We start from the raw sequence: 24,995 nt of genomic DNA on the forward strand, positions 1-24,995 counted from the left end.
TAAGGGATACAAACTTCCAATTATAAAAAAAATAAGGCATGGGAATGTAAAGTACAGCATAGAGAATATGGTCAATAATATTGGAATAACCATATATTGGAATATATGGTTGGAATAACCAGAATTATTGTGGTGATCATTTCATAATGTAAGTTTCAAGTCACTATGTTATACATCTAAAAGTAATATAATATTGTATTTCAACTATGCTTCAATAAAAAATAGTTAATTAGATTTATTTTTTAAAAAAAATGATCTCTCCATGGTCTGCTGGTCCAATGTTCTCACTTTATTTGCATTACCCTTGGTTACTAGGAGCTCCTGCCACAGAGAAGTAAATAGTGGTAGCAGATTTCCTTTTGCAGTTCAACTTCAAGGGGGATACTGTGGATGTCATACACATTTTATCGATCTTTTCCCCATTTGACCTATGCAGTCAGTATGCTGGACAATGGATGCCTGAAAGAAAGTTGCTTGGATAGCTCATTCCGTAAGGGCTCAGGTGGGATGCATCCGTGGTCTCTTGCACAGACAGTTGTAGAAAGTTACTCTTGCATGATGTGGGGTGGTTGGGTAAGCCTGAGAAAAGTCCTTTATCTCCTACTTTAAAAATCAGCAATCAGTAAAAGGAAAAGAAGAATTTTATTTTTATTTAAATTGTATTGGCTAAGTTGCAAGGGATATGTAAGGATGAATGAGAAAAATACCAAATTTTGTCTACATATCTGTTGGACTTGAATCTTCCCCTCTACATCATATTCAGCCTGATGCTGTCTTATGATAGACAAAATTTGATTTTTACGTGTAGAAAATATGAGGCTTTTATTTGGAGCTCAGATCATACCAGCCACTTGACTGATGGGTTCAACATTCTTACCCAGGCTTTGGCACTCTTGAGGCAGGTGCCCTGAATAAGCCACAGTATATGCTTCTATCCTTCCTGATAGCTTTTGAATCTTTGCTTTCTAGCCATGAATCGAGAAAAATAAACATCCTTTTGAAGTCTGCAGTCAAGAATCTAAATTAAGTAGGTGAAGATAAACATCACTGAATAAAATGATTAATAAAAATTGAGTCCGAGTGTTAATTGACTAATGGAGTCTCCTTAAAAATTCTAACCTTTGTCTACTGATTAGGGACCAAACAGAAATCTAATAACTTGACTGTTACCTGTCATGGTTGCTTTTTAATTCCTATATTTGAATTATATTACCCCTGCAAATAACAAAAATATTTATCCTTTCATGAACTGCCCCCAAAACACACATAACAACACCACTAGGCAGAAGTAGCTGACTTAATAGTTACTATACATTTACTTACCAAGGGCTCTCCCTGTATTATCTCATTTAGTCTTCACAACTACTCTTGAGACAGGAACTATGAAGGCACCCATTATATAGATGAGGAAACAAACACACAGAAATCTCAGAATGTGCCCAAGGTAAGAGCTGAGCTGGGATCTAGTCCAGGCAGTTTAACTCAAGGGCCAGAACGTCAACTTCATCACTATCACTTCACTCTGCCACCTTCCCTAAGTCCCCAAGGGATTATTCTAATTCTTTAAAAGCCACTTTAGAAACAATCAAAACGCTGAATCTCAGAACTTGTAGGATCCTCAGAATCCTGAAACCCCCAAATCCTCTCAAAAATGAAGTGTATCCAGGCCTGTCTGAATGTACAAGGGACTGTGAATTCACCACAGCCCACTGCCCTACTTTCTAAACTTAAGACTACCCTGAAGTTAAGAAAGTTCCTTCCACAGTTGATTCTCTGCCACCTCCAGCTTTAACCTCTGGCTCAATTAAACATTTCTGTCTCGAATTCTTTTTCTGCATAGTGGTCCTACAGACATCTAAGGAGAGCTTTTACATTTTTCTAAAGTCTTACTTTCTGTAGGAAACATATACCCAGTTGGATTCAACCCAGGTTGATTTTGCTCACCAAGGGGGTACTTGGCAATGCCTGGAGACATTAGTTGTCACAACTGGGAAGGATGATGTTATTGGCAACCAGCGGGTAGAGGTCAGAGATGCTACAAGTCTCACCATGGACAAGACAGCCCTGCACTCCCCAACAAAGAACCATCTAATTTACAACATCCACAGTGGTAAGGTTGAGAAAGCTTGCTTTAGAGGAGGTGAGCGCACCAAGAGCAGGGGCTCCATGTCCTTGGCATATGCTACAGTGTGCCATTACCTCCTAAGTGTAGATGTCACAAGTGTGGATGACAGCACAAGACTCCAGTGCATTCTCTACAGACCAGAGAAGACCAGTACATTGCTTTCCACCCTGCTCACCATAACTTAGTACAGCCTGGGGGATACCCAGCAGTACAAGACACCTGCACTCCCTCAAAGAGCTAAGATCTATGACCGGAGGTGAGAAAAGTCCACCTTACCTGATTTATAAGTTCCAAAAATGTTTGCCTCATTTACCATTATATCCCCAATGCCTCCTACAATGCTAGATAGAGTGGATGCTCACAGAATGGGTTGAATAAATAACAAACCCTTAGTCATTACCATTTCAAATAAATTCCATTACAATGTGGGACCAAGTTTTTGGGATGTAAGGGTCCTGTTTAGTAGAGGGATGGAAAGGTTTTCTCCAACAAGTGTGGAGAAAGGTGGACACCAGAGCCAGGGTAAAGATGGTAGAGGAGAAAGTGTAATCCATGTACTATAAACAGCATGGACAAAGGCCAGGAGACAGAAATTATATATATAATAAATCCATAAATCTATATCCATGTATCTACATAGCCTTATAAACTTAAAAAGAGTACAAATTAGCTGGACCACAGAGTGTTTGTAAGGAAGTAGAAAAAAATACGTCTAAAAAGGCTGGCTGAAGGGCAGTGGTTCTCAAACTGTAGCATGCAATAGAATCACCTGGAGGGTTTGCTGAAACAGGTTGCTGGAAGATCTGGAACGGGGTCCAAGAATTCGCATTTCTGTTATGGTCCTGGGTGACGCTGCTGGTGGTGGTTTGGGGACTCTGAGAACCACAGTCTCAGAGGTTCTTGCATGCTATGCCAGGATGAGTCACCAAAAGTTTTTTGAACTGGAAAATGTCCATTGCAATCAACATTGCTACATGCTCCGCTAAAGAAGCCGAATTACAACAAATTCAAGAGAAAGGATTTTTGGTTCATAAGCTGGGTGGACAGTGTTCATCAGGGAAAGCAGTTTTTTCTCATCTCAGGAATAGACTTATCTGCAAGATCTGTTCTCTAGACTTCCTTTGGACAAGTCCCATTCCTCTTTAATCAGAAAACTTTTACAAAGTGGTTAAATGAATGTTCAAGTGACAAGTGAGGTTCCAGATGGCCCGGATTAACTAAGATGTGGCATGGGTTTTTGCAAAGAAATGTCTCATGCAAAAACATTTCAAACTATTGCTTATAAAACTCCATTAAAATCCCCTTTGATAGACCAGCCACCAGCTTCCCTAACTGCAGCCATGTGTAAATGTGTGATCAAATTGCTTTTAAGTGTCTCTGGGGACCAATTTACTTTGACAACTCTTACAAGACAGTCATGTATTTTAGGCTCCATGCTAATCTCTTCCCCACTCGTCCTGCAATTAAAGAAAATTCTTCCCCCTCACTTCCTGCCATCCAGCCACAGGGAAAGCAGAAGGAGCAAGGAGAATAACTTGGAACCTTAGATTCTCAGAATTAGAGGTGATTTTAGCAGTCAACTTTATGTCTTGATCTGGGTATCAAGTCTCCCTGCCTTAACCATTTATTAGCTCTGTGGTCTCAGGATCAGTTATGTGACGTCTCCATGATCCAGTTTCCTCATGTGTAATATGGGAAACATTGTGTCCACCTCCCTGATTGACGGTGAGAACTGATGAAATAATGTTTTAATGTTTTCCTGGCACATAAAGATTAATAAATAATAGTTATTATTTTTACCTCTATTCCTTCTGATCTTTTATGTATATATCTAATATCTAAGCATGTAAGTATATATAAGTATACATAGATATGTAAACAATCAGAGGATATATATATGTATATATATATGGATGGATATATATTGATATATGAATTCAAATAGATTCAAATTCATTTTGGAATCAGGGGCTTTAAATTATTTAATAAAATGGAAGTCACCTGGTTCAGTATCTCTCCTAGTAGTCAGTTATAAGAAACAAAATGGTGAATGAGTTGGTCCCTAAAGATGAGTTGGTCCCTAAAGGTGAATGGAAACACTGAGACCATTGCAAGCAATAAATTTGATTATGCGTAGTATTCTCTTATGGACTTAATCCAGGCCCAGTCCTCCTACCTGAAATGATCAAAGACAACATCCTAGATGGTCACTGAGACCAAATGTCTAATCAAGATCAACTAAAGAAAGAAACATTAAACCACAAGCGAGAGAGATGAAGTAGCACCTGCCTGCTAAGACCCAAGTACTGCAATGGAATCAGGAAAACAAACCTTTCACCACAGATTTTTCCCCCTACAATTCCTAATTCACAAAACACAAGCTAATGGTCTTCAGGACTTTGGACTAAGGGGATAAAGAGCTCCACTGAATCAGTAAATTTATTAGTTACAAGGGGGAATTTTGCCTTTGGCAAGAAAATCAGTTCTAGTTTCAACTCTTTCATGGATATTCCTTCCAACATTTGACAAATCATTTGGTGTCTTTGGGTCTGTTTTCTTATGTGTGAAACATCTCAGTTTTTGTAAGAAGTTGTAATTGTGTTGGATTAAAGAAGGCCATGAGTTCTTTGACACTTCCCATCCATAGGTGGAGAGTCTGCCCCTTCCCGTGGATCTGGGCTGCCTTTTGACTGCTGTGACCAAGAGTTCATGAGGAAGTATTATATGCCAGTCCCAAGACTAATTTTTAAGAGGACTCTTGGTTTCTCAGAGTCATGAGCTGTCATGTAAGAAATCTAACATGTATTAATATGAGATCATATATAAAGACCTGGGACCACGTGGACAGGGAGAAGAGCCCAGCTGAGCCCAGCTTTCCAAATGACCTCACCAAGGTGCCATGCATGTGATAAATTGCCTTGGACCCTCCAGGCTAGTCCAGTCTCCAGCTAAACATCATCAAGAGACTTTAGCCAAGCCCAAATTCCTGATGCACAGAATTGTGAGATCTAATAATAATACATTGTTGTTCAAGCCATTAAGTTTGGGGGCAGATGTTATATAGAAAACCACAACAAGTAAACAAGTAATATATAGTCTGGTTTATCTGTGGGGTTCATTGGCTGGATATCAGTCCTCCCTCCAGTAGGGGGATTTAGCCAAACATTTTGTGGCAGAGCTCTGGATAAAGAGATTTGTCTTTCTCCTTGCAGTAACTGGTTTTGTAATATTCCAGTTGCTCTGGTTCCCCTTTGAAGAGATGGAGAAGCAGCAGCAGCTTCAAGAAGAGCTAAAGGGCTTTCCTTATGCTCCCCAAGAGGCTTGGCAAGTGACCAGTCACCTGGACGATCAGTGAAGAAGACCCCAGCAGGGATTCATCAGGAGCCAGGGACATGAAGGGGGACTGAGAATGTAGCCAAGAGCAGAGGGAGAACTTGGGTTCCAGGAAGAAAAAATTGTGGGGGTGGGGGGAGAGGAAGAGATGTCTTTCCATCAGAGATCTGAAGGGCATCAGACTGGGCTTCTGCAGGAGCCATAACCCCTTGTGCAATCTGCAGATTAATGCTTACTGTGCTCCTCTCTGTTAAACATTCTTCTGTACCTTCGAGATTAGAAAACTTACAAGAAAGGGAATATCAGCTGTCTAGGAAGGGGTCTCATTGAGTTATTATAGACTAAAGAAAAAGGGATAATCTGCCAACACTGTCATCTGAAAACACCCTGGCAGGGTTTACTGGACACACACAAAAGTTCCTAAGGTATATTTTAGGACATGTATGGATTGATCAATCTTCCAGCAGACACTGGATGACTATCCCACCTATGCTTCCAGACTCAGCTCAAGGGTCCTATCGCCTTGAAAGTTCTTTGTACCCCCCCAAAAAACACTAGGAGAGAGTTCTTTCTGGAATCGGTTCCCCATCTCCGGCCTGGTTTTTCACAGTACTTTGTGCCTGTGACACAGCACGTCTCCAGTCGTACCGTAATTGTCTGTTTCTTCTCTCTCCTACAACTGCCACTATTCCTACTAGACGTGACGCCCACTCACTGAGGGCACACTATGCGGCAGGAGGTGTATTCTATGTTGTATCTAATTCCTATAGCAACTCTACAAGGGAGCTCTCATTAGCCACACTTTTCCCCCTCTTCTTTTCTTTTTTTTGGGGGGCAGGGCGCAGAGGGAGAAGAGCGCAGAGCCCGTTGCGAGGCTGGAGATCACGACCCTGAAATCATGACCCGAGCCAAAATCAAGGGCCACCCAGGCACCACTCATTATCCACACTTTAAATATGAGGCAACTGAGCCCCAGAGAGTTCAATCCACTTGCCCAATATCATACGGCCAGGATACAGTAAAACTGGGACTTAAACCCATATCTGCCAAAGTCCATGCTCTGGTAATGCTGATAAATAAATGGGCAAGTTTAGACCAAAGCAACCCTATTTAGGAAGAGGAAGGAGAATATGCTGTGCCCTGTAAGTTTTTGAGCTAGGGACACATGGAAAAAATTCAAATATATTTAAATAATTTAAAGATACACCTGAAAAATAAGATAATATACAGGAATAATAACTAAAACTGCAACAATCAAGAAATGGGAGGGGGAAAAGGAGTGAAGAGGAGGAAGATGGATCAGAAAGATATTTATGAAAATACATCTATGATTTGGCATCCAGCCGGTCATGATAGATAAGTCAAAGATGACCTCAAAAAATTACATTTAAATGACTAAAAGATGACTAACAGATGCACCTTTGATGTACAAAGTAGAAGAGGATCTTAGTTTATGATGGAAATTTGCACTTTGAGCACACTGGAAATTAGGAAATTAAGAAGAGAGACAGAAGCTTAAGGCAAGATGCTGAACAGGCAGGCAGGTAGAGACAGGACCCCAGAGCCCAGCATGGGACAAGACTGCAGGAGAGAAGAGAGCAGAGTTGCTGCTGAAGCCACTGAATGGGTAAGCTCTCCAAAGGGAATGGGGGAGATGCCCAGTGCTGGCAGGCTGAGGGGCTCTACTTGAAGGACACTCAGTCATTCAACACAAAGGAAAAGGCAGCTACCAGTGTCTGGGAAGGCACCCACAACAACCAGTAGAAATTTGCATTTGAAAAGGAAAACAATAATGGAACGATACCGTGGCTAACATTTATTGAATCCTTATTAGGTACCATGAACGGATTTATGTTCTCTGCATGCACTCAGCTATTTATTCTTCATAAACTCCAAAGAGAAGGTACTATTATTAATACAATGTTACAGCTGAGTAGATAAAACCCAGAAAATTTAGGCAACTTCTCAAGATTATACAATTGATAACTGCTCCAGCTGGGATTGAATCCAGGTAGTCTAGCACCCCAGACCTCGTTCTTAACTATCTGCTACATTGCACGTTCTAGAAGGGTAGGAAAATGAACACCAAAGTCTGCCCAGGCAACCACAAATCACATCTCAGAGCATCAGCTAAATGTGCCTGGAGCAGCTACTGGGGACTGACCAGAAGAGCACAGCACAGGTGAGTTGAAGGCTGACCCTCAAGGAGCTTCTAGTCTAGGGTGAGAAGGACATAAGCCAATGATTAAGGTAAATGATAACTGATACTTAACATTCTATGGGCCCCCAGAGGAAGAAACAACAAATCTTTGGGACTGAAGCCTGACCAGTTGGTAGAGAAGGTGACACATCTTGTCTGGATATTGAAAGGTGAGTGTTCATCAGGAAAAGAAAAGGAACGCAAGATACAGGCAGCAACGTGGGACTATGAGGAAATGTATCATACTCAGGATATGGTAACGGATCCCTCGTGGATGGGAGCTGACGTAGGAAAAACAGACTGAGGACAAGTTGGGAAAAGCACTGAAACACAAGGTAAGAATTTAGCCAATAGTTGATAAAGTGTCACTGAGAAATCTCTGGGACTTTGCACATGCTGTTTTCTGGAACCTCCTTTCCCCATGCCTCCTCTTCTTCCCCTTTACCTACTGACATCTGCATATTCCACAGATCCCAGCCTCACCATTACTTCCTCCCAGAGCTTCCCCTGCTTTGGAGGCCAAGTTCTCTTTGATTTCAGTGACCACCATTTTACCATAATTCCTTATTTACTACTTGTATTCCCCACTAGGCTAAAAAATCTGTGATTCAGAGCTTTTTCTGGTTGTTCGCCACTGCACTTCCACTGCTCTGCTCAGCTCCTAGCAATTAGTAAGTGCTCAATACATATTTGATGAAATGAATATAAAAATAAATGGGGCGCCTGGGTGGCTCAGTCGTTAAGCGTCTGCCTTCGGCTCAGGTCATGATCCCGGGGTCCTGGGATCGAGTCCTGCATCGGCCTCCCCGCTCCGCGGGAAGCCTGCTTCTCCCTCTCCCACTCCCCCTGCTTGTGTTCCTTCTCTCACTGTGTCTCTCTCTGTCAAATAAATAAATAAAATCTTAAAAAAAAAAAAAAAAGAGTTCATATCCTCTAGCATGAGATTCACTCAACAAATGTTACTATTATGTACAAAGCATGAACCAGGCCTCAAAGAGTATGTGAGAACAAGAAACATAATACGCTTTCCTTACAGATGCACATTTTAATCCCATCGGGAATACAAATATAGCTGTGTGACACAAATTCACAGTGACAGACACTTTTCACGTATATGTTACAAAGTTGAGTGGTGCCGCAGGGAGATCATTAAGAAGTGCAGACACTTTATCTCTAGCGCAGGATGAAATATGCAACCTTTGAGTCAAAATCATATGTTTAACAAGTAAACTTGCTTTAAAAGAAAATCTGTGACTGAGAAATGGCTGGAAGAGTTTGTGCAGATAAAACACGTCAAGTTCTTGGGTTGCCAAGGGAAAGGGTGACAATTTGGTATCAACCAGGAAATCTTGCAATGCCGTAGAGAATGGTATACTGAGTGAAGTGGAAGATTTTAAAGGGGCTTGCATTTGATGCCAAATACGACAAAGGACAGCACTGATGAGGGAACGGGGATCAAAATGGTTAAAAGTCTAACATGTCTGACCTATAGAGCCTGTGGAAGGATCTAGGGATGTTTGGTCTAAAACAAGAAGAGGTGGGAATAGCAAACCTTTGTCTTGTTGTGGAGGCTCCATAAAGATATCTGCACGTCCCTCGGCCAGCCTAAAAGAAGCTGATGTCTGTTGTTCTTGTCTGCCCAACATCCCTCCTCCAGAGGGAACTGCTGTTCTCCTGTGCCATATGCTTCTAGTAAAGCTGACAGTCGTGGCCCCTCACCTCTGCCCAGCAACCATGATTGGTCATCCCACCATGGTGACTGGTCAAGATGAGAGTGACTCAAGCAAAGGCAATCAAAGTTCTTCCATGAGAAAGAGTATTTAGGTGTCTTATCCTGTGGACTCATGAGTTAAGGATGGTTTTAGGCTCATTTTTCTAACCACCCCCCGCCCCAAGACTGAATCCACTAAGAACACAGCATAGGGACAGAGAGGACAGATATAAAGAGAGGAACACAGAGAAGTGTACAGAGACAGAAAGGGAGATAGACAGAAAGAGAAGGAAGAGACAGAAGAAAGAAGAGAGGCAGAGACAAGAAGGAGAGGGAGACAGAGACAGAGGGAGGGAGCGAGCCTAGATGGCATTGCTCAAACCCTGCAGAGAGCCATGTCTGAAGCCGGGCTTTTTAGCTACCTGAACCAATCCATTTATTTTCTGTCACACGCTGCTGAAAAAGATCTTACCAATGTATCATCTGAGAAGCAAGTTGGTCAAAACACTACATCCAGGAAATTCATTGGGATATATACAGGGAAAGCCCTTTTCAAAGGCTTATTTAAAACATAAATCCATTTGAGTAAACTAAAAATATATTCACTGAAGTCTGCTTCTTGTATATAAAATGACTGGAACTGGCAGGAAGCTACCATTTACGGTGGTTATCTCTAGGGCTTACAGCTGTGGAGGTGCAGAGGGAGAATGGAGACCTTTTTATGTTCTACTTGTAAACTGATGGCTTTTTTTTTTTTTTTTTTTTTTTTTTTTTACAATGCTCAGGTATTACTCTCATGCTCGTTAAAAGCTGTGATGATTAGAAAAGAGGCTGCTGCAGTGGGTCAGGCGGAAGGTCATGACCTGGGGTGGGACCAAGGAAGATGGATGGGAGGGTCAGAGGGGAGGAAGAGTGTGCTGACCCTGGGAGAAGGTGAGGGTTCCCACCCAGGGTGAATCCAGGTCATCCTGTGAGAAAGCAGAGGGGACACGTTGGCCAAAAAGATGTCTGTGCTCTCTGCCTTGCTCAGCCCTCAGAGGGAACTCCTAGACTAATGTCAGAATGTTCTCAGTGACTTGAGAATGTGCTGGTCTAAGGCTATCATGTCAGCCAAAGGCTATCATGGATACTCCTACGTTCAAGAAGTGTCAACATCTAGCAAAGGGAAAACTGAAGTTTAAAACATATTTTAGAAGTTAGTAAGAGTGATGTCTCTCTCGACCCCAATCCAACGGGTTATCCAGTCTCGCCAGGACCACTCCCAACTGCCCCCCATATAACTGTTGTTAATGGTTTGGTGCAATTTTATTCATAATCAACCTCTCTCTCTCTCTTTCTGTCTCTGCCTGTCTCACACTCACTCAGGTACACCTAGATACAAACATCTCTATATTTATTTTACAGAAGTGGAATTATTCTGAACATTGAAATCTGACACTTTTTTTCCCCCCAAATAACACACCAGTGATATCTTTCTAGGACAACACACATAACTATTTCCCATGGTTTTTAGTGGCTGGATTAAAACTAGTACTCTATGACAGATACTTGGTGGTTTTCATTCACCACAGAACCTTAGATTCAAAATAATCAACTGTACTAGTACATAATGCTTTTAATGCAGTTTTCTGGTCTCCCATGACCATACTATATGATGCATGTCGTTTAATTATGCTTTGGAAATAATTTTTAACAAGGCAATAAACTTTTATTAATAGGATTCAATTCTCCAAGCACCAGGAAGCACAGTGGATGGAGCACTGCCGTGGGAAAAAAGCATTTTATAATATTAATAGAGTCCTACATCTTGCTTTGATCCAAAGGTCTGCCATCTGGGTGAGATTAAGAATCACAGTGAGCGTTCTTGTCTGGGAAGCACTACTCTAGATCAGTTGTCCCCACAGACTCATGGTAGCTCCAGAGAGGAAGACAAAACATCTTGCCAGGAATCACATCTCACTGACACACTCACTCTGTGCTCTGGCCCAGCCCAGCCCAGCCCAGCCCAACTGTCAGGCTGGGTGGGACAGAGAAAAACAGAAGCTAGATGATAAATAAAAGCATACTCTTCCAGGCTAAGATGTTGTGTTGTCAAGTTCAGGGTGGACCTTCCATCCCAATGAGAATATCACTGTAGGGACAGGAGATGCTAGAGACAACTGGCAAATTTCCCAGGCTCCCTAAGGAAAACAAACCAAACGAAACCATCTGACTCCATCTTATTTATGGTATCAGATGTTTTGATGTCCATTATCAGAGAAGGAAATGGAGCTAGTGGTGGCACAAAAAGAGAATTTTTGAGAGAATTCCCTCAAAAAGAGGGTGTACTGAACACCCCATTTGTTGAACAGTGTTTCCCAAATACCTAAATCAGTATTTATGTAATTACTGGCTAATTGTTAATTTCCCCATTAAAAAGGTAAGTTCCATGAGGGTGGGACCCTGTCCTTATTCATATCCTTGCACTTTCTCCCATCAGGGGAGATAGTCCACATATGAGTGGAATATAAGAAACAAAACAAATGAACAAACAAACCAACAAAAAAGGAGGCAAAAAACCCCCAGACTCTTAAATACAGAGAACAAACAGGCAGTTGCCAGAGAATAAGTGTGTGTTGGGGGGGGCGGGGAATGAGTGAAATAGATAAAGAAGAATAAGAGGTACAAACTTCCAGTTACAAAATGAATAAATCACAGAGATGAAAAGTACGGCATAGGGAATATAGTCAATAAAATTGTAATAACGCTGTAGGGTGACAGATGGTCACTATACTTATCGCGGTGAGCATTAGGTAATATATAGAATTGTTGGAAGCACTGTGTGTACACCTGAAAGTAATATAACACAGTATGTTAATTATACTTCAATAAAAAGAGTATAAATGCAAAAAAAAAAGTCAAAGAATTGATTTAAATCACAATTGCACTAAATTTTACAAAGGAGAATTGGTTTGATGGGGTCAGAGCCAGCTTCTGGAAGGAGGAAAGGACTGAGCTAAAATCTGAAAGACCGGCAGGAGAGGAGGGGGCAAAGGAGCTTTCCAGGCGACGGTGGAGCGAAGGTCCTGGGATGGCTGAGCCCAGCACTGGAGAGAGAAAGAAGGCCAAGACAGCTTGCAGCCCAGGGAGTGAGGCTGGTGAAGGGCATCAAGTGAGGCTGGAGACACAGACAGGAGACAGATGGCACAAAACCCTACAGGTCAAGGAGTCTGGTCTTGATCTTCAGTACGATGACAGCCATTGAAGGGTTTCAGGCAAAGGAGCAACAAGATCAAAGTTGCATCGTTGGCTCTGGCAATGAGATCTTGTAACGGGCAAGCAGATTGGAGGAGGATAAAGTAGATGTGCAGAGAACAATTAGGAGGTTGCTGAAGTGGCTTATGCAAGAGATGACATTAGTTTGGACCAGGATAATAAAGATGGAGAGAAACAGAGTTGGATCTGTTTAGGAAGGAAAATCAGTAGGACTTATTGTTTAAATGCAGGGGATAAGGAAAGGCCACATTAAGAATAACTACCTGATTTCTGGATGATGCATCTGCTGGAGCAGCTATTCACTGAGGAGGTCCAAGTTCAGAAGTATCATGAAGTGCATGGATAGTTGCAGGAACTGAAATGAACATCCACTAGCATTTTGTACGGTGCCTAGTGGGGCCAATGCCATGCCTTCGATGAACTATCTGACTTAATCCTAACTGCAATCCTATAAAATAGATGCTATTTCCCCCATTTTTAGAGATGAAAAAACTGAGACTCAGAAAAGCTTAATAACTTACCACGATTCTCAGAGCTGAACATTGGCAGAGCTGGGATTTGAACCCAAATCTCTTCCGTTCTAAGGCAGATGGTTCTTAATGACCAGTCTATACTGCTTCATGACAGCTCCTGCCTACCTGGGGACAATTTCATGATTTCAAAAGAACCTGATTGTTAATCTGGAACTCTGAAGCCAAATCTCCCTAGGTAACCTGCAGTCCTTTCCTCAGGACTGCTCAGAGTAAATTTTCCAAATCAGGAAGATGATTCTACATGTCTCCCCCATTCTTCACTCACTACTCAGCTCTTTTTCTTCCCTTTGCTTTTCCCCCAAACTGAAGGTTAACTCCAGTTGCCATGATCCCCTCAGTTTTGCCTTCTCCAAGTTCCTATAATACTTTGTCTTGGCACTCATTTTGGCAGTGATCATAGGCAGGCTACCCCGCAAGATTTCCATGCATTTTTTACTCCCTGACATTTCATTTCTTCTCATGCGAACTTCCATACAGTATATAGTGACTGCCTGTAAGTCTTTCATGTACTGAAGTCAGATTGTTGTAAATAAGCTAATAAACACAAATTTCACACTATGACATGCTATGGGTCTGGCTGCCAACCAACAGCTCAGTTTTACCAGTGTCACTATCTATAGCTAGAGAGTCTCATTATATGTGCATTTAACTTCAGCACATTCAACTATGTGTTCTTGGTAGAGCAAGAGAGAGAAAGAGTTCACACAATTTAAGCAGAGCTGGCCATTATGCTTGCCATTCCCATCAATAAGCACCTGTCCCATGAGATAGGAGATGAATCCACTGTTCCTGCAGCTGGTTCCAGGCCCTCAAGACCTTCCCCATTGTGAGTAATTCTCTGGACAGACTCTGATTTTCGTGTTTAAAGACACATATTTTAGATACGTCACAATCTCTAATTTTAGTCAACTGCTTTTCCTGTCCCACTATTAAAGAAACAGTGACTATCCCTAGACTGGAGGAGAAACTGGGTCTGTTGGACTCTTCCAGAGATAAAAAAAAAAAAACAAAAAACTTGTCCCTGCTCATTCTGATAACATGTGACTTCCACACCACACTTTCTTTTGCGAACTACCCCTAAGATACGAATACCATGATGTCGGTCTATGATCCTGTAATTATCTGACCTTTAAACTGCATTTTCTGGGGCGCCTGGGTGGCTCAGTTGGTTAAGCAACTGCCTTCGGCTCAGGTCATGATCCTGGAGTCCCAGGATTGAGTCCCGCATCGGGCTCCCTGTTCAGCCGGGAGTCTGCTTCTCCCTCTGACCTTCCTCCTCATGCTCTCTGTCTCTCATTCTCTCTCTCTCAAATAAATAAATAAAATCTTTAAAAAAAATAAATAAATAAACTGCATTTTGCTTTTATTACTGAATATAAACACACAGGAATTGGAAAATAAAAAGTCCTAATACAACTAATAAATATACATCGCAAACAAAGAAGGCAAAGATAGAAATCATTAGGCCTGCTGAAGTCAAATGTGAAGAAAAAGAACAAAATTCTGCAAAAGAATTAAATGTTAGCTCCACATCCCCCAAACAAGCAATTATTGGGGATTTTACAATTAACTTTCTGGAAAAGATTCTCCAGGTTGCATGCACATAAAATCATGATACAGACACATTTTTGGGGAGGAGGTCATGTTCAAACATCAGACTATCATTCTGAACCAGCCCTGCTGCCTACGGGGCAGGTGTGTTAATTCTTACTCCCTCAGAGTTTTGTTCATGCCATCCGAATAAAAATGTAGAGCTCTACAGTGAATCTGATTGCCACTACCTGTCACTGTCTAGATTGTGAGCTCCCCACAGGCAGGTTCTAAGCCTTACAAACCTCGGCGTCTGCAGGACCTCAGAGAGGGCCTGACTAAAAAGGAGCCCTCTGCAGAGACTAGAGAGTGGGGAAACCAGTGAGTAGCCAGATCTATCACTCTGAGATTCATCGCTTCTAATGAACTAGGGAAGAAAAAAAGGTGTGGTCCAATAGCCCTCAGGTCCTTGTGCCCAGCATGGAGCTCCGCTGTGCACATTGCCCTGCCCTTACCTATCCAGAGAAATGCAGCACAGGTGAAAAATTGATGCCGTCGTGAGCAGGACGTCTAGAGATGTCCGGACGAGGCAAAACATCTCCCCATAAACCCAGATGTCTTGAACCAGCTCGATGGCACCAAAGGGCATCACCAGCACCGAAACCAGAAGATCCACAAAGGCGAGAGATACAATGAAGTAATTGGTTTTTATCTTCCTGTGAGTGAAAAAAAATAAGGGAGGAGGCAGGGGGAGGAACAAAGGAAAAGGGGAGAGAAAGGAGCAGGAGAGAAAAAAGGAGGAGAGAAAAAAGGAGGAGAGGGAAACAAAGAAAGAAGGGAGAGAGACAAAGGAAAGGAAAGTCAACTGTCCAGTGCATTCTGTAAGACCCCCTTTCCCTTCCGCCACACAGCGTGCACGGTCCAGCCGCCCCTGACTTCTCCAGACCCCCTTGCACCCAAATCCCTCCCATCTTCTTCCCTGAGGCCACACGGGCCTGATTTGAGCCCCCATGCATGGAACCCCTCCCTAGGGCCTCTACACAGGCTGTTCTCTCTCCACATCCATCCTTCCCTTGAGGCCATGGTTTGGTTACTCTCAGGGGACCCTCCCAAAGGGCCCTCCTCACAAATGGTGTCAAATTCTACTGTTTTCCTCTCTGAGATTGATTACTGTGTGCCTCACATTTGTGACACCGGTCAGAATTGTGCTTTTACACTTTCTTTGCATCATCCCTGGATTCGTGCATGCCTTGCTTAGAGAGGAAGGCCACAGAGCACGCAGGACTGCATCTTTTATGCCCCCTTATGGCCTGGTGGCTCTCGATCCAGGCTGAACCCTAGAATCGCCTGGTGAATTTTTATAAATATTAATGCCCATGTCTCTTCCCAGATCAACTAGTTCAGAGACTTTGGGTGACTAACCCATCCAGGCACCCCGCCCCCAGGGTTTGAGATAAAATAGAGGACTCCTAGTTAAATCTCAATTTCAAAAAAACAACGAATAACTATTTAGTAGTATGCTCCAAATACTATATGGGACATATTTACACTACACATCAGCAGTTTTCAAAAGGTCTTCAGATGATTTTAAGTGCGGCTGGGTTGAGACTCATGAAGTGGAAAGAGCAGAAAACACACATTTAAATACTAGATCAGTCACTGGGCAGCCACCCTTTTTCTGAACCACTGATGAAGTGGGGGGGTTAGATTAGATATGTCCTCAACAATTGTATGTATATATATAGTGATCACACCTATTACCAACCCTCCCCCACCCCCAAAACCCGAAGTTGAACACAAGAAAAAAGATGGGACAGAGATTGCATGTAAGTGCTTACATTGGTTATGTTAGTCATGGGAAATTATGTGTGATTTTTCCCTGTTCTATTTCACAACATCATTTCCCTTTCATAATTACAATTATAAAGGAATTCATAGTTCAGACCCCTGCTGTCCAGGGAGATCCTAGAACTCTACCCCGGTTTCCTCCTGAGGTTTCCTCCTGCTACTCACCTGAGCTGCCTGTCCCTGCACACAGCCACCATCACCAGCAGGTTCCCCAAGATGGCCATCAGGATAACCGCTGAGAGAAATGTGAGCAGCACGACCTTCTCCACTGACCCAAAACCCTCCTTGGAACTGGAAGACACACATGCACACAGGAACACGCACATACACATACACATACAAAGAATTAAAGGAAACTCTGAGACATGGGAAAGAAAATCAATTTTTCCCCTCATTTATCTTCAGGGAGCTAACTTTAGCATCAGCAGCTGTAATACACATTTATTGTGCACCCAGTGTATTCCAATGTCTGTACCTGTCACTTTACATGTTATCCTAGTTAACTCCTACAAAAGGAGGAGGAGGCTCAGAGAGGGGAATTAACTACCCTGAAACTGCACGGTTATTCTCCATCAGAGAGCCTGTGACTTTCCTTCAGAGCTCTTACCTCAGCTTGTGCTCAGAAATGTATTTGGTTGATTCCTGTTTTGTGCACTTCCCCAGCTAGAATGTAAGCTCCATGAGCAGAGACCTTGTCTGTTTTATCCACTGATCAATTCAATTTCAATGCATCACTCACATTTGTCAGATGAAGGAAAGACGGCATTGGATGAATGAATGGCAGTAGCTTGAACCAGGGTCTGTGTGAATACAAGGACCACCCTCTCGCCAGAACCCTATCCCTGCCCATGTGGAAGCTGCGGTGTACAGATGGGCTGTCCAAGGGATAGGTCATGGCTTGAAGATTGTTCTAATAAAGTTGACCTGAATAAACAGATCTCGGATTCTGTGAAGTCCATCGCAAAGACAGCAGCCAGTCAATATGCTCTGGGGGCTCCTGTCACTGCCCTGGACCCTATTTCTTTTGGTGCCCAACATCACAGCTCAAATCTGTGTTCTTGTCAATTTCAGCATCTGATTTGGTCCTATAAACCCTGCCCTCCTAGTGCAAACTCAGCATTTTGTTTTTATTAATTTGGAAACAAGTGTCCACATCAATGAAAGCATAAAATCTGAAGGTTATTAAGAAGCTATAAGAAAAAGTTTTATTTTTAATAAAGTAGTAATAAAATTCTCTTTCTTAATGAAGTTTCAAAGGATCTCAAAACTCTCAGACCCAAACCCTACATTACAATATGGAGAAACTGAGGCCCAGAGGGGAGAACTGAATTGGCAAAGTATATTAGCTTCTGATCTGGGAACAGCTCCTTGTCCTGTGAGCCCACCACTGGAAACACAGGGTCCCAAGAAGCAAGAAAGAGCTGTCTTTACTGAGCTACTTCAACGGAAAACCAAGATGGCTGCTGGCCCCAAACAGTAGCAGCCCACCACGTTCTAGCTCTAGCCTCCTCCAGAATTTTTTCCCTTAGGCATGGAAGACAAGATGCCAACTGGAACAAGGAACCAGTATTGCAGTGGTTGGAAAACCAACAAGTTCCTCCACTCTGCTGACAAGTGTTTTGATTGAATGATTGAAGTTGTTATGGCTAAGGGTTCATGAAAAGAAATTCAACTTATGTTCATCCAAATCACTCTTCCACACCTAAATTCCAGCTACCAACATGTTACAAATATTGGACAGGGCAAGATTTAACTCAGGAGGAAAAGGCTTCAATAGGGTGATATAGTTACCGCGAACTAATTTGATCTTAGGCCATGTGGATGCAGGTAAAATGTCTAACAAAGGAGGTGACAGTGGTTTTTCTCCTTGTCCTTCTCAGAGGCTCTGACTGAGAGCACTGCTGAAACATGTGCCTCCCCCCAAAGCCTCTGTACTTGCTGTGCCTTCCTCCTGGGATGCTTCTTTAGCGGCTGGCTTCTTCTTGCCATTCAGGTCTCAGATTACAGTTAAACCCCATTTAATGTGCCACAGCCAACAAACATTGTGCATTTTCTTTATAGCACTTGTTCTCTGAAATGACTTCTGTTGTTGATTACTGTCTGTGTCCCACTCCCATAGAATGACTTTGGTTCTCTTTTTCACTGCAATTCCCAGATCCTAGCACAGTGTCTCATCTGCAATATGTGTGTACAGGTCTGTGTAGTACATGGGAAGTACTCAATTATTTTCTAATTTAGTGAAAGGAAGACAATGTATTCGTAACGGTGAGGTTTATTCTTCAATGTCTTTGAAGACTGGCTGAAGGAACAAAGAAGATTCTGCCTAGAGAAGAGAAGACCCACAGATAAGACACAAAAGCTATTTTTAACTAACTGAAGCACTGTCATTTGAAAATAAGAGTAGATTTATGCATTCATTCATTCAACACTATTTTCTGAGCACCTACTCTGCATTAGGCATTGTTGTATGTCTTATAGAAGCAGAGATAAGTGAAACAGAGAATAGTCAATGAATAGATAAGGGAGAAAAACTATGTAAAGTATCAGCCGGCAATACACACTATGGTAAAAAATCTAGGAGGGAGAGGAGGACAGGATGCCAAAGGGGGATGAAAGGCTGGCTATTTAATAGGAGTTGTCAGAGAAGGCACTGTGATAGGGTCATCACAGCTGATGCCCTCTAGGCTGTGGAACTAAGTGGGACCAGTGGTCAGGTTGGAAGCCGTGGTTCTCAACTTTGGTTACATAGTAAGACAAATACCATATGATTTCACTCACATGTGGAATTTAAGAAACAAAACATAGGGGAAGGAAAGGAGAAAGAAAATAAGATAAAAATAGAGAGGGGGGCAAACCAGAAGAGACTCTTAACTCTAGGGAGCAAACTGAGGGTTGCTGGAGGGGAGGCAGGTGGGGTGATGGGGTAACTGGGTGATGGGCATTAAGGAGGGCACTTGATGTAATGAGCACTGAATCACTAAATTCTTTTTTTTTTTGTAGTTTTTAATTTTATTATATTATGTTAGTCACCATATAATACATCATTAGTTTTTGATGTAGTGATCCTAAATTCTACCTCTGAAACTAATAATACACTATATGCTAACTAAATTGAATTTAAATAAAACTTTTTTTTTTTTAAATCACCTAAGGAGCTTTCACAAATGCTGACATATGGGCTCCAATCTCTAAGACATTGATTTAATTGGTCTGGGTTTTGCAGCCTAAATATTGGAATTTTTAAAAGCTCTCAAGTTATTCTGATGTGCAACCAAGGTTGAGAGTCACTGCTAGAGAAAGGTAAGATTTAGTAACAAATAGTAAGAACTTTCTAACAACTAAATATGGTCCGCACCACAATAGCTTCCTGGTGTTGTTTTGAACTCCCCAGCTTGGGACAGAAATGTTTAAGAATACCTATTATACCACTTTGCACCCGTTAAGATGGCTATTATAAAAATAAAACAAAACTAAAAAATGACCAGTGTTGATAACCATGTGGAGAAAGTGGAACCCTTGTGCATTCTGCTGGAAATGTAAAATTGTGTGGCCCCTGTGGAAAACCATTTCTCAGAAGAAACTTTCTCAAAAGTGTCTCAAAAGACTAACCATAGAACGACCAGATGATCCAGAATTCTAGTTCTAGGTATAACCCCCAAAGAATTGAAAGCAGGGGCATAGATAAATACTTGTATATCTATGTTTATAGCATATTATTATTTTTTTAAAAGATTTTATTTATTTATTTGAGAGAGAGAGAGAGAGTGAGAGAGAGAGCACAAGAGGGGGTAGGGTTAGAGGGAGAAGCAGACTCCCCGCTGAGCAGGGAACCCGATGTGGGACTCGGTCCCGGGACTCCGGGATCATGACCTGAGCCGAAGGCAGTCGCCTAACCAACTGAGCCACCCAGGCACCCTGTTTATAGCATATTATTCACAATAGCCAAAAGGTAGAAATAACCCAAGTGTCCATCAATAGATAAATGGATAAACAAAATGTGGTAATACATATTATGGAATATTATTCAGCCATAAAAAGAAATGAAGTTCTGATACAAGCTACAACATGGATAAAACTTGAAAACATTATGCTTAGTGAAATATGAAATAATCCAGACAAAAAGACAAATATTGTATGATTCCACTTATATGAAGAGCCTACAATATGCAAATTCACAGAAACAGAGAACTGAATAGTGGTTACCAGGGACTTGGGGGAGCAGGGAATGAGAAGTTATTTAGTGAGTACAGAGTTTCTGTTAGGAAGAGGAAAAAATTCTGGAAATGGATAGCGGTGATGGTTGAACACCATCGTGAATGTACTTACTGTCACTGAATTACACATTTAAAATGGTTATTTTACATATTAATGGTAAATTTTATGTTATGTATATTTTATCACAATAAAAAAAGGTTACATGGATGACCACATATCAGGATATTGTATAGGACTCCTGTGTTGGAGGCAGGTTGAACTAGCTGATTTGGGGTTGTTTTCTTGTCTATGGACAATGATCTGAACATATTCTTAGAACATGGATTCTCCATCAACCACATCCTCATCATTAGAACCATCTCCCCTGTACTGCCTTTCCTCTTGTAGGAGAAAAAGCCAGATTCAGGAGATGTGGTGAACACCTCTGGCACCAGAGAATGTATATTTCAAATCAAAAGGCTATGTCAGGGTCAGAGAATCCCAAGTTCTGTGTTATGGTTCATTTGTGATGCCAATTAGGAACTAGAAATAGCTAAACTTTAAACTGTGAGTGACAAGCAAAATTCAAATCATGAAAGGAGCTTTTCTAATTAAACAGAACTGTCCACTGAACTAAATGTAAGTCCAGTAATGATAATTAAAATAAATCAGGAACCACTTCAACAAAATCCATTTTAGATCCCTAGGTTACCTCTGACAGCCTCCAACCACTCCGTCAACTGCGACCAGGCAGTCCTCATCTGCACAAAGAGCTGTCCACTCCACTAAATTGGTTCTTTGACAATTATGAGAAATTTTCCTTTCTCTCTTCTTTTAATATTTACTTATTTTAGAGTGGGGAGGAGAGGAGGGGCAGAGGGAGAGGGCAAAAAAAAAAAATCTCAAGTAGACTCTGCTGAGTGCAGAGCCCAACACAGGGCTTGATCTCATGACCCTGAGATCGTGACCTGAGCTGGGAAACCAAGAGTCAGACCCTTAACTGGCTGTGCCACTCAGGCACCCCTCCTTTCTCTTCATTTGCTTTTTTCAGTTATCTCTTGATCTATTAAGAAATACCACAAACTTGTTGGCTCTGTGTACCATTTTCTCTGCTCTTAATAGAAGAAAATGTTATGACAATAATTCTGGTTAAATTTCCACATATGTTAGTGTATGTGAAAATGGATTATAAATGACAAAGTATAATATAAATAAGTAATCATTGTTATTAATATCAGAAGCCCATATACGGACAATAGCTAAGGAAGTTTTAGGTTTGTTACATCATCCAGAACAATTGGTTTCAAGGTCACATACACACAGAAACACTTTCTCAGGAGTCAAGAACACTTTTCTCTTTTTTTGCACTGGCCATGTTAACAACAGCCATATAACTTCAAAGAAGTCACTAGCCTTCTCTGAGCCTTAGTTTCTTCATGGATCAATTGAGAAAGTTACATTAAATCTCTCATTTATCAAATACGTGTTGATTGCCAGCCATATGCCAAGCACTGGGATACAACAGTAAAGAAGGTGACCAAGACCCTCCCTTCATGGAGTTCAAACTATTAATGAGCAAAAACAATAAGCAAGTGCATAGCTAAAGAAATACAATTGGTGATCAGTACTTCAAAGTGACACTCTCAAACTTTAATGTTCATGTGAATCTATGGGGGGGATCTTGTTAAAATGCAAATTCTGATTCTTTCAGCCTGGGATGGGGACTGGGGTTCTGCATTTCTCACAAGCACATAGGCTCATGAAGAGCATCACGGATGCCCATGCTGCTGGTTCATGAATCACACACACTAGACCGTAAAACTATCAAGGGTATTGACAGGATAATGGATAGAGAACAACTGAGTTGGAAACTCTAGATGATCAGGGAACATGGGACATGACATACATGCAAAGAATGCATGAGTTAGAGGAGCCAGGAGAAGAACAAGTGCAAATGTCCTAAGACAGGAAAGACATTTTGTATTCACTATTGTAGGAAGGGAATGAGCAAGGAATAAAGAATCTGGGGTAAGTTCTGAAAAGTAGCCGGGAGCCAGGTTCCTTGGGCTTTGTATGCACTGCTGAGAAGTTTATCTTCCATCACACAGTAATAGAGAATGCAATGAAGTGATTTAAGCAGAAAAGTGGCCCTGTGGATGCAAATGTGATAGAAAGAGAGTAAGCCTGTCAGGGGCCCTTGCCCAAGTTCAGATAAGTGAGAGCAGTGGCTTGGACTACGGTTGTGGCCATGGGTGGAATAAAGCTATATTTGGGAAGTCAAGGGATAGGTAAAAACAATAGATCCATGGATGGATAAGAAGAAGAAATGGAAGTTCCATTTCTGAATTGCTTATCTGGGTAATGAGATAGAAATTTCATGAGATGGGAAAAACATGTTGTATGAGATACCTATACGACATTTAAGTGAAGTAGTGCCTGGCTGGCTCAGTCGGAAGAGCATATGACTCTTGATCTTGGAGCTCATGGGTTCAAGCCCTACATTGGGTGTACTAAAAATTACTAAAAAAAAAAAAAAAGGGTTTTAAAAGACATTCAGGTAAAGATGTCAAAGACGCAATTAGATATGTGTGTCTAGAGTTCAGAAGGGATGGCTGGGAAAGAGATACACTTGGGATTTCCAGTATTCTATGGGATTTAGATCCTGGGGGAGAGATGCAATCACCCAACAAGAGGGCCAGGGGCTTGATGAACTCTAATACTAAGCCATGCAGGAGAGAAGGAGGAACCAGCAGAAGAGAATGAGAAAAAATGCCCAGGGATTATCTGAGGAACATCAGGTGAGTATGGTACTGTGGAAGCCAAGAGTGAAGAAAATGTCAGGTGGGATAGCTCCCCAGAAATACCATGGGACCACTTCCGGGAATAAGGAGAGACCAAGAGGCAGGGCAACCAGAGCAGTTCTTCTTTTTCTTTTTATGTATTGAATTGTGCAATAAAATTGTATCTGATGAGCGGGGTCCAGCCCTGGACCCTTGATCTTTGGAGAATGTCCTCCTCCTCCTCTTCCACTCCTGGTAAGTCCCGGTCACATGAGAAACATCTTTCCCAAAAGCACATCCACACGAGATCCCAGGCAGTTCAAAATACTCCCTATCCAAGGCTTCCTTCCCCCATCCTGTTCACCACTGCATGGTCCTCCGGAAGAACTGCAGGTAAATTAGAGAAGACAGTATTTATTTTCTTGCCAATTAACAGTCAGCACAAAGGATGCCAAGGTACTCTGACTTAAAAGAGAGACCCTGACTAAAATTGGATTGTTTTTCTAGTGTGGATTTTATTAACCTTAAATGTAAGGTCCCTGTTGTTTTCAATAAAGATAAAAGATTGGGTATTGGGGCGCCTGGGTGGCTCAGTCGTTAAGCATCTGCTTTCGGCTCAGGTTATGATCTCGGAGTCCTGGGATCGAGCCCCACATCGGGCTTCCTGCTCTGCAGGAAGCGGCTTCTCCCTCTCCCACTCCCCCTGCTTGTATTCCCTCTCTTGCTGTATCTCTCTCTGTCAAATAAATGAATAAAATCTTTAAAAAAAAAAAGATTGGGTATTGACCAAGGCGGCCTTAGCTTTCTACTCAGCTTGACTAGACTTTAGACAGACTTCTCCCTACTCTAGGTTTCTGGCCTCCCTTTTCTTAGAGTATTTGCTTTATTTTTTTAAATTTGAAATACAGTTGGCATACAACATTATATTAGTCTTAGGTGTACCACATAGTGATTCAACATTTATGTACATTACGAAAATGCTCACCACCATAAATGTCGTTACAATTTGTTACTACACAAAATTATTGCAATATCATTGACTATATTCCTTATGCTGTACTTTGCATTTCTGCAACTTATTTATTTGTTGATTGGAATTTTGTGCCTCTTAAACCTCTTCACTTATTTCACCCACTCCCCTCACCCCTGCTCTGGCATCACCAGTTTGTTCTCTGTACTTAGGAGCTGCTTCTGATTTGGTTTTTTTGTTCATTTATTTTGTATTTCAGATTCCACATACAAATCATATGGTGTTTGTCTTTCTCTGTCTGACTTATTTCACTAGCATAATACCCTCTAGGTCCATCCATGTTGTCACAAATGGCAATATTTCATTCTTTTTTGTGGCCGAGTAATATTCCATGGTATATATATGCCACATCTTCTTTGTCCATTCACCTATCCATGGACACAGGCTGTTTCCATATCTTGGCTATTGTAAATAAGGGTGCAATCAACATAGAGGTACATGTATCTTTTCAAATTA

General features: G+C 41.7%; 1 protein-coding gene across 1 annotated transcript in view; it reads right to left on the reverse strand.

The window, feature by feature from the left end:
• The window catches only part of HTR4 (5-hydroxytryptamine receptor 4), an 89,756-nt gene that overhangs the window by 60,150 nt on the left and 4,611 nt on the right, over positions 1-24,995 (reverse strand). Inside the window, exons 2-3 of the mRNA XM_034999539.1 lie at positions 16,701-16,826; positions 15,203-15,403 (exon numbers count right to left, since the gene is read on the reverse strand). Coding sequence (XP_034855430.1) covers positions 15,203-15,403; positions 16,701-16,826 — 327 coding nt within the window. The remainder of the gene's footprint in view (positions 1-15,202; positions 15,404-16,700; positions 16,827-24,995) is intronic.

The sequence above is a fragment of the Mirounga leonina genome, unplaced genomic scaffold, assembly GCF_011800145.1.
Source record: "Mirounga leonina isolate KUSES-001 unplaced genomic scaffold, KU_Mleo_1.0 Mir_99, whole genome shotgun sequence".
NCBI lineage: Eukaryota > Metazoa > Chordata > Mammalia > Carnivora > Phocidae > Mirounga > Mirounga leonina.